The sequence below is a fragment of the Eumetopias jubatus genome, unplaced genomic scaffold (assembly GCF_037043125.1).
Source record: "Eumetopias jubatus isolate StellerSeaLion01/CBP00866 unplaced genomic scaffold, mEumJub1_p1.0 scaffold_11, whole genome shotgun sequence".
Classification (NCBI taxonomy): domain Eukaryota; kingdom Metazoa; phylum Chordata; class Mammalia; order Carnivora; family Otariidae; genus Eumetopias; species Eumetopias jubatus.
Genome location: NW_028274817.1, coordinates 114,757,372 through 114,771,443, shown reverse-complemented (window position 1 = coordinate 114,771,443; position 14,072 = coordinate 114,757,372). Strand labels below are relative to the sequence as shown.

The 14,072-nt window shown below is 41.7% G+C and overlaps 1 protein-coding gene across 1 annotated transcript in view; it reads left to right on the top strand.

Moving 5' to 3' along the window:
- The window catches only part of GRPR (gastrin releasing peptide receptor), a 30,561-nt gene extending 17,992 nt beyond the window's left edge, over window positions 1-12,569 (top strand). Inside the window, exons 2-3 of the mRNA XM_028092557.1 lie at window positions 9,447-9,798; window positions 11,396-12,569. Of these exons, the coding sequence (XP_027948358.1) occupies window positions 9,447-9,798; window positions 11,396-11,785 (742 nt within the window). The 3' untranslated portion in view covers window positions 11,786-12,569. The remainder of the gene's footprint in view (window positions 1-9,446; window positions 9,799-11,395) is intronic.
- The last annotated feature ends 1,503 nt before the right edge of the window (window positions 12,570-14,072 follow it).

Below are 14,072 nucleotides of genomic sequence, written 5' to 3'. Positions count from 1 at the left end.
GACAATTTATGAAGATAATTTATTACCCTGAGTCTATTCTACCTTCCACCCTAGAGCACGGGTGATTTTTCTCTGTCTTTGTGATTCTTCCCTATTCTCTATCTTCTATGTTACTCGGTCGAGCAAATGCAAATGCAGGCCATGTCTAACTACAACTCGCAAGTGGGATTTATAAACGTGCTTCAAACTTTTGGGCTCATAAATTGCTGAAACAGTCTAACAAGTTATAAATATACGTTCTTCCCTCCATAACATTTTTTGAGGAATGGCCTACGAACAGCTTGTGGCAGGATATGTGCGCGACGACTGAAATGGAACCGGGTGACTGCTCTCCTTTGTCATTGGAGACATACCCACTGGCAACTGTAATATTTCATCCTGCTTATACCCCTTCTGACAAATTCCTTTACAGGACTAGCACTGAGCTTTGGAATTAGGTCATCCTGCTGAAACCCGTTTGGGGCCCAAGCATCAATATTTGCCCAACTCTTTCCACCAGGGCACCATGAGATGTCCAACAATTGTTTGCACTCTCTTTTCATTTTATACCTCAGCCTCTGCATCCCTCGTAGCCTAGAAACAGTACCTGCACTTCTGAACCTTCTTCAGGTCAGCACCCCTTTCTCTAGCCCTGTGCCAGCCTCTGGATTTTAGACCTTCCCTGACGCCATTTTCAGCTTGGCTCCCAATGTCTCATTCAGATGGCCTCTTGCCCTGCAGCCTCTGACTTTATTAAAGAGCTCAGACCTCCCTCTAGGCCCAGGCCACAGGGAACTTCAGGGTGTGTATATGGCAGTGAAAGATGCAGGAGATTCAGTATAACAGACTCAAGGAAGGAAGGAATTTTGTGTCTGCTTAGAACCACTGTCTTTTCATCATGGATAGAGCAGGTGGGGAACAGACATTCGAATAAATTTTTTGTGTTTCTCCATTTCAATACCAGCAAAATGGGGCAGATTTTGCCACCCCAACATGTGCCTCTGGCATAAGGATGACTTTAGGCTGATTATTTTTTAAGAAACAGCAGACATAGGACAGGCTCCGAAAATCCTAATCAAAGTTACCCTTTTGTAAGAGACACTGACATTTATAAGGGAAATCTCCATCTGTGAGGACTGCAAAGTGGGGTTCATGCCCGCCAGGAGAGGTGCAACCTGATCTAACAGGTAAGGGAGGAAAGTGTCAAAACTTCTATTTATATTGATTTTTATTTAAAAATAAAGATGAATTAAACGTTAGTAATATATAGTGGTTTGAACTGAGGCTCACTCTCTACCTGAGTCCACATCAGATGATCCCTTATCATGTGCAGCTCAGGCGGCAGGACTACAAGGGCCCGACATACAGAAGGCTCAACCATGGCACCTCATTCTTCCCTGCACCTTCAGGTTTTGGAGAGGCTTCAAATGGATATGTGGCTTTAAAATATTCCTGCAAAACAAAACCCCACAGATTGTCAATGATACTAAAATTGCAAGCCCAAGAGAACAATATGAATATAACAAAGAAGACAGTTCCCTCATTCCTGGTACAGGCACTAATCAGATAAGACACATTCAATCACATTAGAATTACAATAAAGTTTTTCTGATGACAAACAGGTTGACAGTTAATAAAAGAGAATAAACTATATAACACATTATTATTTTTTTTTTTATATAAGTAGGCTCCACGCCCAGCATGGAGCCCAGTGTGGGGCTTGAACTTGCAACCCTGAGATCAAGACCTGAGCTGAGCCAACCAGGTGCCCCTAACACATTATTTTGAATTTGTTATTTTACTGTTAGTTTATCTCTTTTTTTAGTTTATCTTTTGAAAATTCTATATTTTAGCATGTTCTCTCCCTTGCTTGTGAACTTCTGTATAATACCCACCCACACTCAACAATGAACATTTCCTAGACTTTGTTCTTGCTCTACAGTGCGTGTGTGGGTGGGTGGGCGGGTGGGTGTACACACACATTTGTTTGCTTGTTTTGTTTTATTTTGTTGAACTCTGCAAAGTAAGGTGCAAATATCCTGAGTATTTCAGTGTGTATGCCCTAAGAACATGGACACTCTTCTGTAGAACCCCAATACCATTATCACACCTAATGAAATTAACAATAATTCCTTAATACCATCTGATATGTAATCACATTTCCCCCATTTTCAAAAAAAAAAAAAGGTAATTCATTACTTTAGAAAAAAAAAAATCCAGGATCAAATTAAGGCATATGCATTGCATTTGGTTGTTATATTTCTCTTTTTCCCAGTCCTATTGAGATACAAGTGACATAACATTGTATAAGTTTAAGATGCATAACATAATGATTTTCTGTATGTACATATTGTGAAAAGGGTTGTTATATCTCTTTTATCTCCTTTAAGGTGTTAACAGTAGCTCCCCTATATTCTTCTAAAAAAACGATGTTGACTGTTTTGATGAATCTAAGCGAGTTATCTTGTAGAATGTGCCAGAATTGGATTTGTCTGATTGTTTCCTCATATACAGATTCAGGTTAAAAATTTTGGGCAAGATGACTGCATAGGCAAGGTTGTGTTCTTCCCATTGCATTTTATCAGGAGGCACATGATCTCAGATGGTCCCATTATTGGTGATGTTAAATTTAATCTGGGCCAAATTATGAATTTCATGGGCCCTTGGCACTTTTACCTTCATGAGACCCTTTCTCCATAAAAAAAATGTTGAGAATTATATTTTATAATTATATCAGCATAAAGATAAATATAATCCAAGATGGATTATATTCATTTTTTTCTTCTCATTTTAAAAGAAATTGAGGCACTTTTCTAAACCCCTAAAAGTATCGTGGGCCATAGGCCTTGTGCCTACTCTAACTAGTAGAGAAGTTCACCCTGGATTTGACCACCTGGTTAAAGGAGTGACTTCTGGACCTCCCCAACATAAAGGTACATTTTCCTCTTTGCAATTAGATAGTAGTCTATGGGGAGACTCTTTGAGACTATGTGAATATCCTGTTCCCCTAAAACCTCTCCCTCAGTGGTTTTATCATTTTTGCCGGAATCACTGATTACACAGAAGACTGCAGTTATTATCTCCTGTGGAGGGATGAGAATACTGAAGTGCAGAGTCCATGATTTGTCCAAGACCATAAGTCTACTTGGTAGATTCACCATTAGGAACCAGATCTCTGCTCCCAAGTCCACATTAGAGGCCAGAGAAAACCAGAGTATATCAAGGAGTGAAAAAGAGCATTGGAGTTATTCAGCCTGGAGAGAACAGAAAAGGAGAACTGTAATCTGTTACATACTTAAAGATAATGGTTGGATGCGCACCAAGGACCAGCAAGTTCTCCATTGGCAGAGTAATAGCTCAAAGGGAGATAAGATGCCATTGCTCTGGATTATAGTCATTTTACAAGTCAGCTAATAATCGCCTCACATTTCTTCAGAAAAGTTCCTGGCGTTATTCTCAGGAGAAAATAAAGCTGATGTTTAATAGCCTTGTCAAATCTGATTAGGTGTTAGGATTCTAATTTAAATGCTGGCAATGTGCCAATTACCTAGAGACCATTTAATTCCTTTAAGTTTTCTCTTCACCTCAGTCCACTCTCGGTAGTATGCATCAGGAGATTTTAAAATATTGTTGTTCAACAATTCCTACAGACTTCAGTAGGTAATTATGGACAAATGAAGGCTGAAATGCTGCGTTCTTAAAAATAAATACACTGCCCATATTTGAATAAAAGACATACTCTTCTGTGGGCAAAGGTTTCCAACCCTGGGTGTGGGAGTCCGGTACTGCTACTTGCCAAAAAATCTCTTTGAGACATTAATCTTATTACACAGAATGTTTCTCACCTTTCCAATGTTTGCATAAGAAAAATGAAGCACAGATGTTTTTAGGAGTGGGAAGCAATTGTCTTGAGCCCCATAGTATCAGAGGAGTGAATTTGTCAGTCTATGGAAGAATGATTCTTACTAAATATGTAAAAGTGTATCTACTCTCATTTTTGAGAAGTCAGGAACAAGAGACACAGCTGCAAGTCACATATTATTAATTAATTAGAAAGTATGCACTGAGCCTCTACTTTGAAGTAAGTGGTATGCAGAACAAGGGACCTGGAGCATTTTTAGTGATACAGAAAGAAGAGAAGAGGAACAGATGTAAGCTTCTAAGCTCGGGACATTTATTCTAATAAATAGGTAGAAAAGACATACCCATGGAAAGCTAGCAAACAATTCAAGATGGTGCATAGTAAATATAAAATGAAAAAACATTGATAATCCTATCATAAAATTAGACAGTTTAGGAGAAAGAACAGGAATTATGGAGGCCTAGATTGAGCAGCAAAAGCTTCATCAATATGGTGCTTATCAACTGGAATTTGGAAGGATAGGATTCAGATGAATGGAGACTGGGACTGGGCAGAAAGAAAGGAGGAAGGCAGGAAAGTAATGGAGAATTTAGGAACAGACCATAGACTAGTTTATCTCTTGGGTACAATTAAAATTGATCATTCATTCTTTCACAGGGCAGCAAGTAGGGGATGATGTATGGAAAATGATGCTGGAAACAAATCTGATGATAACTTTAAATGTCCATCATGTCTAACTGTTCTAGATAAGGCTCTTTTGCTGACAAAGAACAGAAGCCACTCAAACTAACTCAAGTGAAAAGGAAATAGGAGAATTGTAAGACTAACAGGAGACCTCTTGTACATTCAAAAGCAGTTCATGGGCCAGGAACAAAGGACCCTCCATTTGACTTAGGGCCACATCATCTCAGCTTTTTTTTTTTTCTTTTCCCTTTTCTTGGGGGGGGGAGGGGCAGAGGGAGAGAGAGAGTCTCAAGCAGACTACATGCTGAGCACAGAGCCCAACACAGGACTCAATCTCACAACCCTGAGATCACGACCTGAGCCGAAACCAAGAGTCAGATGCTCAACTGACTATGCCACCCAGGCGCCCCTTGGGAGAGAGAGAATCTTAAGCAGATTCCACACTCAGTGAGGAGCCTGACTCGGGGCTCAATCTCACAACTCTGAGATCGTGACCTGAGCTGAAATCAAGAGTTGGACGCTTAACCGACTGAGCCACTCAGGCGCCCCATCAGCTTCCTTTATGTCTGCCTTATTCTTTCTCTTTCTCTCAGTCTACCTCCTCTGCTTATTTATCTTGCACATGGTTAAAATATGCCAATCCCATTTTTTTAAAGATTTTATTTATTTGACAGAGACACAGCGAGCGAGGGAACACAAGTGAGGGAGAGGGAGAAGCAGGCTTCCCGCTGAGCAGGGAGCCCAATGTGGGGCTCGATCCAGGACCCCGGGATCATGACCTGAGCCAAAGGCAGACGCTTAATGACTGAGCCACCCAGGCGCCCCCCCAATCCCTTTCTTGACATCAAAATCTTTTACTTCCAGCATCTGTTATTGACTAACTACATCCTCTCATTTTTTCAGTTTAAATGCTTAAGAGAAAGAGAGGCTCTACTATTTAGTAGCTGGTCAGGCAGTTCACTGGCTGGTTTAGATTAAGTATCCACCCCAGTCCAACTAGCCATCACTCCTAAATAAGAACTCCCCCCCCAAAAAAAACAAACAAACAACTCCCCCCCACCGCCCCCACCAGAGGTGTCTCCCTGCATTGGGAGCTCTGGGGAGAGCTATCTAAACCAGAAGAAGAAATAGACTGACATGTCCCATGCTCTATAGAACCATTAGACTTCCAGGGACCATTTGGTGTGTTCCATACACATTTGGGAAACTTCTGGTCTGTTTCTCTGCTTCTAAGAAGGATTTCCCCAGAGCTTTTATCCTGAAAGGAGTTGGTCCTCAATCGAATGCTGACTCCACCACTTTTTTTTTTTTAAGATTTTATTTATTTATTTAACAGAGAGAGGCACAACGAGAGAGGGAACACAAGCAGGGGGAGTGGGAGAGGGAGAAGCAGGCTTCCCCACAGAGGCGGAAGCCCGATGCGGGGCTTGATCCCAGGACCCTGGGATCATGACCTGAGCCGAAGGCAGACGCTTAATGACCGAGCCACCCAGGCGCCCCGACTCTACCACTTCTGAAAGTAAGCTTCAGTTTGTCACCTGTAGAATGAGGATAATAGCACCCATCTGTCGTCTGGACATAAATGAGATAATGCAGATGCTATCCTCTGCTTGGCACAAAGCAGGAACTTAGTAAATGGGATTTCTTTAATTACTTTTGATATTTTATGAATATTCAATAACAGAAAATTATTTGCAGTGCATTTTTACTTATTTTTTAATTACACAAGTGATATATGAATGTACCTGAATATTTAAAAGCAATTCCTAGACATTATATTAATTCAGTGTAAATATATTCATGGTAAATATTTTAGGGTGTTTTTAATAAATAAAGTCTTTTTAAAAACACAGAACCACAATACCTAGTATATTAAAAATAATTTCTTAATATCACCAGTACTAAATCTATATTCGATTTTCCTTGATAGTCTCAAAAACAACTTTTTATGGTTGTTTGTTTTGAATCAAAATCCAAAATTGCACTTAATATGTATTACACATCCCAGTAGGTCTATAACCATTCTCCTTCCTTTTTAAAAAATTTTTTTTCTCCTTTTCTATGCCATGTATTTGTTGGGAAAAAAATGGAGTCATTCCTGTAGAATTTTCCAATTTGGGATTTGACTGCATCTTCATCATTTAGCAGATTCTTTTATCCCTACGTTTTCTGAAAACTGCTACATAGACATAGAGGCTTATTTAGATTCAAATTGTTTTTCTGGCAAAACTAGAAAACTGTAATGTTTTTATACTATCTTTTATGTTTAAAAGTTGTGAATTTGAAATAGCAGCTCAACAGTTCCCATGGCATTTTGCACTTAGCAGTACAAGATTCCCAAGAGAAAAGGAGGTAAGCCATTCACTCTGGTTTCTGCCTCATGCAGAAATGAGTCACTCCTGCAGGAGTGAATCACCTTCACTTGGAGAATTAATGGTACTTATGACTGCTGTCTGCCAGAAAATGCAGATGGAAGTCATAATTACTACTTTATCTGTAATTGATTTATCAGAGATAGCTTTAGTCATATATATCTTTGGCTGAAGATGTTCACGTACCTTTAATTAAAGATATAAATTCCTTGCCTACATTCTAAACTAGGAACAAAAATGTTTGAGATGACTAGTGAGTAGAGAAAGTGCCAGAAGAAAATAAAACATCCTTTGAAATTTTTATGTTTTTCTGTAATGGTTTAAAATGAATCAATATAATCTATGGATGGAAAAAGCAAACTGAGGTACACTGAAGCAGGACTATAGTATTGTTCTGGAGTGCTGGGGATGCCCATTAAATAAGAGCCCTCTCTTCTCTACCTGTGTTAGGAACAGAGAGCTAGATAAAGAAATCGAGAACAATAAAAATAATTGCTTCTATGCCTGATAAAGCTATTTGGAGAAGTGACTTGGGTCCACAGCAATAATGAACTTGCAAACACCTGATTTCCTACATTACATGTCCCATTCCCCTAGTCAGGGACAACCATAGGCCTCTCTGAGCCCAGCGTACATGCCAGGTTCTTTTTCTCAAACTCACCTCTTAATAACTCACTCCCCTTTCCCTGGAGGGAGGCAGAAAGTGAGTGAGGAATCAGGGTACAGCAAAGAGTGGTAACTCAATGGAAGTTTAATCAACATGGAAGCAAGTGGAAACAAGTGTTCCCCCATCACTGAAGTCCATCATATAAAAGAGTATCAGTGGTAGAACCAGTTTTAACACAGCATTTTCAGCAATGAACACCCTCACATTTAGTTGGTCCCAACACACATCAACTTCCCCACTATTGCAGCTCATGTTCGACTGAACAAATATTTGTGGAATGTGTGCAGATCACAGTGCTGGCAGATGCCAAGATGGAAGACACTCTTTGCCCACCAGAGGCTCATCCTCTAGTGGGTTCTCAGAGAAGTGCACACAAAACTGGTGTGCACCCCACTGTGCTAGGTGTTGTACGGGGAGTTGTGGCAGACGTTGAGATGCTCTGCTCAGACCTCCCTTGAAGAAAAGATTCACTATCCAGCTGCAGGAACTGTGGTGAGCTGACAGCCTCCAGTTGTTGGTTCCTTCAGAGTTCACTTCCGCTTTCAAGCTATGGTCAATGCTCTTCTTGGACAGTTCCTCAGTTCCTGCCCAGTGACTAAACCAGATAGTAACTAAGGTCACACTCTTTTTGGGTGGCCCCAGCCCATGACTAGCAAAGTGGTGATACAAGGGCCTGGCCATTTCCATCCAAGACAGGACTCCTCCGCTGGGCAATCTCTGTTACCAAGCTCCCCATTAGGCTGGCATAGGGTGACCAGCTGTCCTGGTTTGCTGGGACTGAGAGATTTCCCAGGATGTAGGACTTTCAGTGCTAAAATTGGGCAATTTCCAGACAAATTAGGATGGCTGGTCACTTTCACTAGTGTAGACCTTGTCAGGTCTGCCTCAGGGTCTGACAGCTCCCTTCCATCCAATCTTGCATCCTTCCCTTTGCCTTTCACAAGTATTACTCCCCAATAAACTCTTTGTCCTCCTGGTTTCATCTCACTGTCTGCTTCCCAGAGCATCCAAGACAGGGGCCCATATAGCACAGAACCCAGGAGGGACCTGAATACTGCAGGAGATGAGACTGAAAGAGAGAAGGAGGGCAGGGGAAGATTAATTTGACAATTATGGGGATGCTCCTGGTATAACTTTTTCAGTGGGCTATTTGTCCTGCACCCTTTGAAAAAGCAAAGAGGCAAACGTAAATACTCAGACTTCAGGTTCCCTAAAAGGCATCTGAATACTCAAAACGAAGGCTTTGCCAAAACAAACAAATAAACGAACCTAACCTTCTTGTCCCTGTGTCCTTCTTTAGTTTTTTTAGAAGATTTATTTATTTTAGAGAGTGAGAGAGAGAAAGAGTGCAAGTGGGGGAAGGGGCAGAGGGAGAGGGAGAGAGAATCTCAAGCAGACACTGCCCGCGCTGAGTGTGGAAACTGACTCGGGGCTCGATCCCAAGACCCTGAGATCATGAGCTGAGTCGAAACCAAGGGTCAAACGCTTAACCCACTGAGCCACCCAGGTGCCCCCCCTGCCGTGTCCTTCTTTAAACATGCCTGTTACTAATTTCTATGATTTAAGAAGAAAAATGAATGGAGCTTCAGCTTTTCTGCAAAGTATTCTTAAACTCAGGAGAAATTGTGGGTGAAGAAATGGGAACACATCCTCCAGAGCCAGGACTAGGATAAGGAGAGCAAGGCACTCAGGTATAACATTTAGGGAGGCCCTCATTGTCATGGTGGTGTGAGTACAGAGTCTGCACCTGCATGAACCTGAGAGTGAGCACCTCCTTAAATACTGCACCCAGCTGCCTGGCTTGCCTCACCCTAGTCCCAGCCCTGGCATCCATAATAATATTAGGCAGTTTACACACAACATTGGCTCTTTCCTGCCCCAGGTACAAAGCCATCGTCCGGCCAATGGATATCCAGGCCTCCCACGCTCTGATGAAGATCTGCCTCAAAGCTGCATTGATCTGGATTATCTCCATGCTTTTGGCCATCCCGGAGGCTGTATTTTCTGATCTACATCCCTTCCATGAGGAAAGCACCAACCAGACCTTCATTAGCTGTGCCCCATACCCACACTCTAATGAGCTGCACCCCAAAATTCACTCCATGGCTTCCTTCCTGGTCTTCTACATCATCCCACTGTCGATTATCTCTGTCTACTACTACTTCATTGCTAGAAATCTGATCCAGAGTGCTTACAATCTGCCTGTGGAAGGGAATATACATGTCAAGAAGCAGGTGGGTGCTTAGGATTGATTCATTTCCTCTTTAGGGCTTGGCTCTCTTTTGCACGCCACTGGCAAGTACATTATTTAGGTGGTCATGTCACCTGATTCTGCAATTAGAGGAGGTGGGTGATGGTAAATGGAAACTCCTAACCACAGAAGCCCAGGAATTCAGGTGTTCTTTATAATCTTGTTCTCTTACTAAAGACCTAAGCTAGGGAGGTGTTGAGAATCTGGAAGATTTGAAGGATGGGTTTCTTTTTGAGAACTATCTGAAAAAGTATTGTTGACAAAATAAAATATTGAGACTCATAGGGATGTGACGTCTTTAAACTCCAGTCACACTGTTTGGATAGGAAAAGAGTTACCACATGGGCACAAAGCAGAGGGAGCAGGAAAATAAGGCTGGTTGAAGAAACAGAAGTAGTTTGATTAAGACAGGCTCACACTGATTTGGGTTCAAATCTAAACTTAATGACTAACTCACTCTCTCTGAGCCTCAGTTCTGTTACCCATGATATAGGGTGATAACCCCACTATTATAAGGCCGTGTGACGATTAAAAGACAGAGCACATGTGTGACCTAGAATGCCCAGAATGCAGAATGCCCTCCGTATGTGTTAGACTCCCTCCGCCATCCCCCATAACGCTGCATAATTTCAAACTTCAGGTATGAATAGCAGAAACCAGGGGCTCCAGCTTTCTCCTCTTTGTCGGTGCTTGCTTTCTAGTCCAAATGTAGATCATGTGGGATTTATGATGGAAAAAGCAGAAAGACTCCCCATCCGTTTAAATGTACAGCTGACTCAGTTGGCGGCTTCACCCTTTAAAGTTCCTTTTTTTTTTTTTTTGCCTCAATTACGAGGAGAGCGTAGCAGTTCTCAGTGAAACGGTCTCCATATTTGAAAGACCTCTCAATAGCGAACATCCGTTGTACCTCAGATTCTTTAATAAGAAAGATGGTTCCCCTTTGCAGAAGTAGCAGAGGGTGTTGGGAGCAAAAGGAGACGCTCAGCCCACTTTGTCTAAGGACCTTCCTGTAGAGTATAGCCCAGAAATAACTTGAGATTAAAAAATAATAATAATAGGAAGTTATTTTGGCTTGGCCAATGAGAAAGAACAAAGCTGGCTGCTTTTTTTGAGCATCAGAGGAAATAAGAAATGATTAACTGTGGAGCCAAGAAAGATGTGAAGTCATAGGGCTGATAAACCGCACCAGTGTTCTCCTGAGGAAAAAGAGGTCACTTACTAAAATTTCATTGTGCAAGCCATTCAAGCATGTAATCAACTTTGTTTAAAGATCTGTTCTCAGTGGCATGTTCTAACTATATTCTACTTCATGGATTTCTGCTTCTTGGCTTTTCCATTTCTGTGTTTCTGACCGTCCCCCCTTTTTTCCATCTGTTTCTGTTGCTTTCCTCTCGTTTTATCGGATTTTCTCTTGTCTTTTTTCTCCCGTTGAACTCTTTTTCTGTGGCTTTGTGAGCTCATCTATTTCCCCAATTCTTTTTCCTTGTTTTTTTTTTCTCTGTCTGAATCTTTGTCTCTCTGCATTCATCCCACACCGTCCCTTGGTCCCTCTGTCTCCGCGTGTGTGACTCTCTCGTTAGATTGAATCCCGGAAGCGCCTTGCCAAGACAGTGCTGGTGTTCGTGGGCCTCTTTGCCTTCTGCTGGCTCCCCAACCACATCATCTACCTGTACCGCTCCTACCACTACTCTGAGGTGGACACCTCCATGCTCCACTTCATCACCAGCATCTGCGCCCGCCTCCTGGCCTTCACCAACTCCTGCGTGAACCCTTTCGCCCTCTACCTGCTGAGCAAGAGTTTCAGGAAACAATTCAACACCCAGCTCCTCTGTTGTCGGCCTGGCCTGATGACCCGCTCTCATAGCACCGGCAGAAGTACCACCTGCATGACCTCCTTCAAGAGCACCAACCCCTCTGCGGCCACCTTTAGCCTCATCAATGGAAACATCTGTCATGAAGGGTACGTCTAGGCTGATCCTTGACCCTGTCGCCCCAGGGGTCCCCGGTTTTGCTTTATGGCTAAAGAACCCTCACATCTGTTGTTGTCTCTATACCCTCCAAAGACCCTTTGGAAGGCTATGAGTTTGTAGGCAGGTTGCAGAGAAGCCCAAATGGATTGCTGTGATGTTTGAAAGGCGCATCAAGGCTTACATTTTCCATTTCAACTTCTGAATGCTTCTTCTGATGTAGAGCCAACTCTCCCCTTTTTAGAAAAGGGAATAAGAAATTATTCTTTTAAGCATCAAGCCCTGATATACAGGTATGGCCAATTAAGTCAAAGAAACTATATGAGCCACCAGATTTATATAGCAGAAAAATTATACATTAAACGTCCACTTTGTGAAAGACTTCACCTTGTCATTTCTTGAAGCAGAAACTAGCGCTTTAAAAATATGATTTGAATAATTTTTCAGGAATACTTATAATCACAAACCAAGGAACTGTTTTTTACACTCCTAATATGAAAGCCAACTCTATGAAAAAGTCCCATGTATGAGGGACCATTCCCAAACTGATAACACTGGAAGCCAGTTTAAAACAAATCCCTGAGTGTTGATTGTTTTTAAAAGATGTTACTGGGGACATAGGAGAAACACTCAACACATCATTTTAAGGCAAAAATACAACCAAACACATAGACACATATACAAAGATCCATGTGAGGCTGTGGATTGATACCTCAGTCTCTGAATTCTAACTCAATGGAGATCCTTTTTGCTGTTTCCCCATTTCAATCATCCATGGCATAGTTAGTTCTACCATAGAAGAGAAATCCTTGTGGGAAAAAATTGATCATACTCTCAGTTCATTATTTATAAGTACATAAAGTATAGTATTTATTTTTGGTATACAGATTTTCAGCCAAATGTATCTACTTAGATTTGGCTGTCCTTGTCTGCTACATTGAAGCAGTAATTTCTTATGGAAAAAAAAAGGGGGGGATCACATCTGAGTGGAAACAGAAACATGTTTACATTTAACACATTTAACATATGCTTACCTAAAGTCTGTGGGAGGAAATGAATAAAATTTCAGTAATATATATTTCTGTTTGAATATGTCTAAGTCATTTACAGGGGGCTTAGCTTTCAGAACGGATTGTAAAAGAGCTACAGATACATTAAGTTTCTAGTTAAGAAGAGTATTTATCCAACAGCCATGTATAGAAAAATACAGGACTGAAATCTGGTTATTTTTCTGAGTAAAGAGATTTGACGATCTTACTTTGGAAACCCTGAACCAAGTTTTTCTTGATTCCACGTGAGGCCGATTCTGCAAGACTGCAAACACGTTAACCCACTTTCAGATAAACCCAGATTCTGCAAATGTGCCCTAAGGTGTAGCCCTCACATCCAAAGACGATTTTAGTTCTGGTTTTCTCTGGCCAAGTGAGAAGGAACTGTCAGCTCTCTTTTCCACAGGGCCTGTATGAAAACATTTTCATCTCTTGATAAAAGGACGCGCTCGCTGTCTGCAGAGCTTTAGACGTCAGCACAGAGACAATTGTAAAGACCTGTGTTTACAGCCGTTTTAGCTGGAGCGAGACTTCTTCACTCCCGTCTGCCACATGCACTTCTATACTGTACCCACCTGCTTTCCTGGTAGTCACTCCATAATGACACGGGACAGTTTGAGAAGCAAGACAGGCAGTGTAGCTGAAAGGACCGAGATCTGTAGCTGGATATCCCAACTCTGTCTACCTGTGAGTTTAGCTGTCAATTTCCCTTCTCTCAACTCATTTTTTCATCTCTAGAAGGAGAGGACAGTACTAAGGTCCCTCTATTGCAAAAACCCTTTGAGTCTTGTCATTGTTTCTAGTTCTGTCTCTAAAGCATTTACACAGCCCACCCGCTCACAGCTGCCCCACTTCTACGTTTGCAACAACTCCTCCTGGGAGACCCTTCAACCCACCTTCTACAGTCCTGTTCACACTAGTGGAATGGAAGGAGACAGACACTGGAATAATTTGTATGAGCCGTGTCTCAGTAGCTTGTTATGTTTTGGAATTAAAGCTGAAAGACACATAAGAAAACATATTGCTCGATCTCCTCATTATACAAAGGGTACTTTTCCTGCTCACCTCCAACCTCCATGCACCTGTCATCATGACCTAGTGCCCCATGATTTTACCCTTAGATTTCTTCAAAACTCTTGAGTATGCACTGACTTTGTACCTAGGTAGGGGCTGCAGTGTCTGGCATTCTGGGTACATAGTGTGACTTGCAGATCTCTGACCTACCTGCTTTCAAAGACACT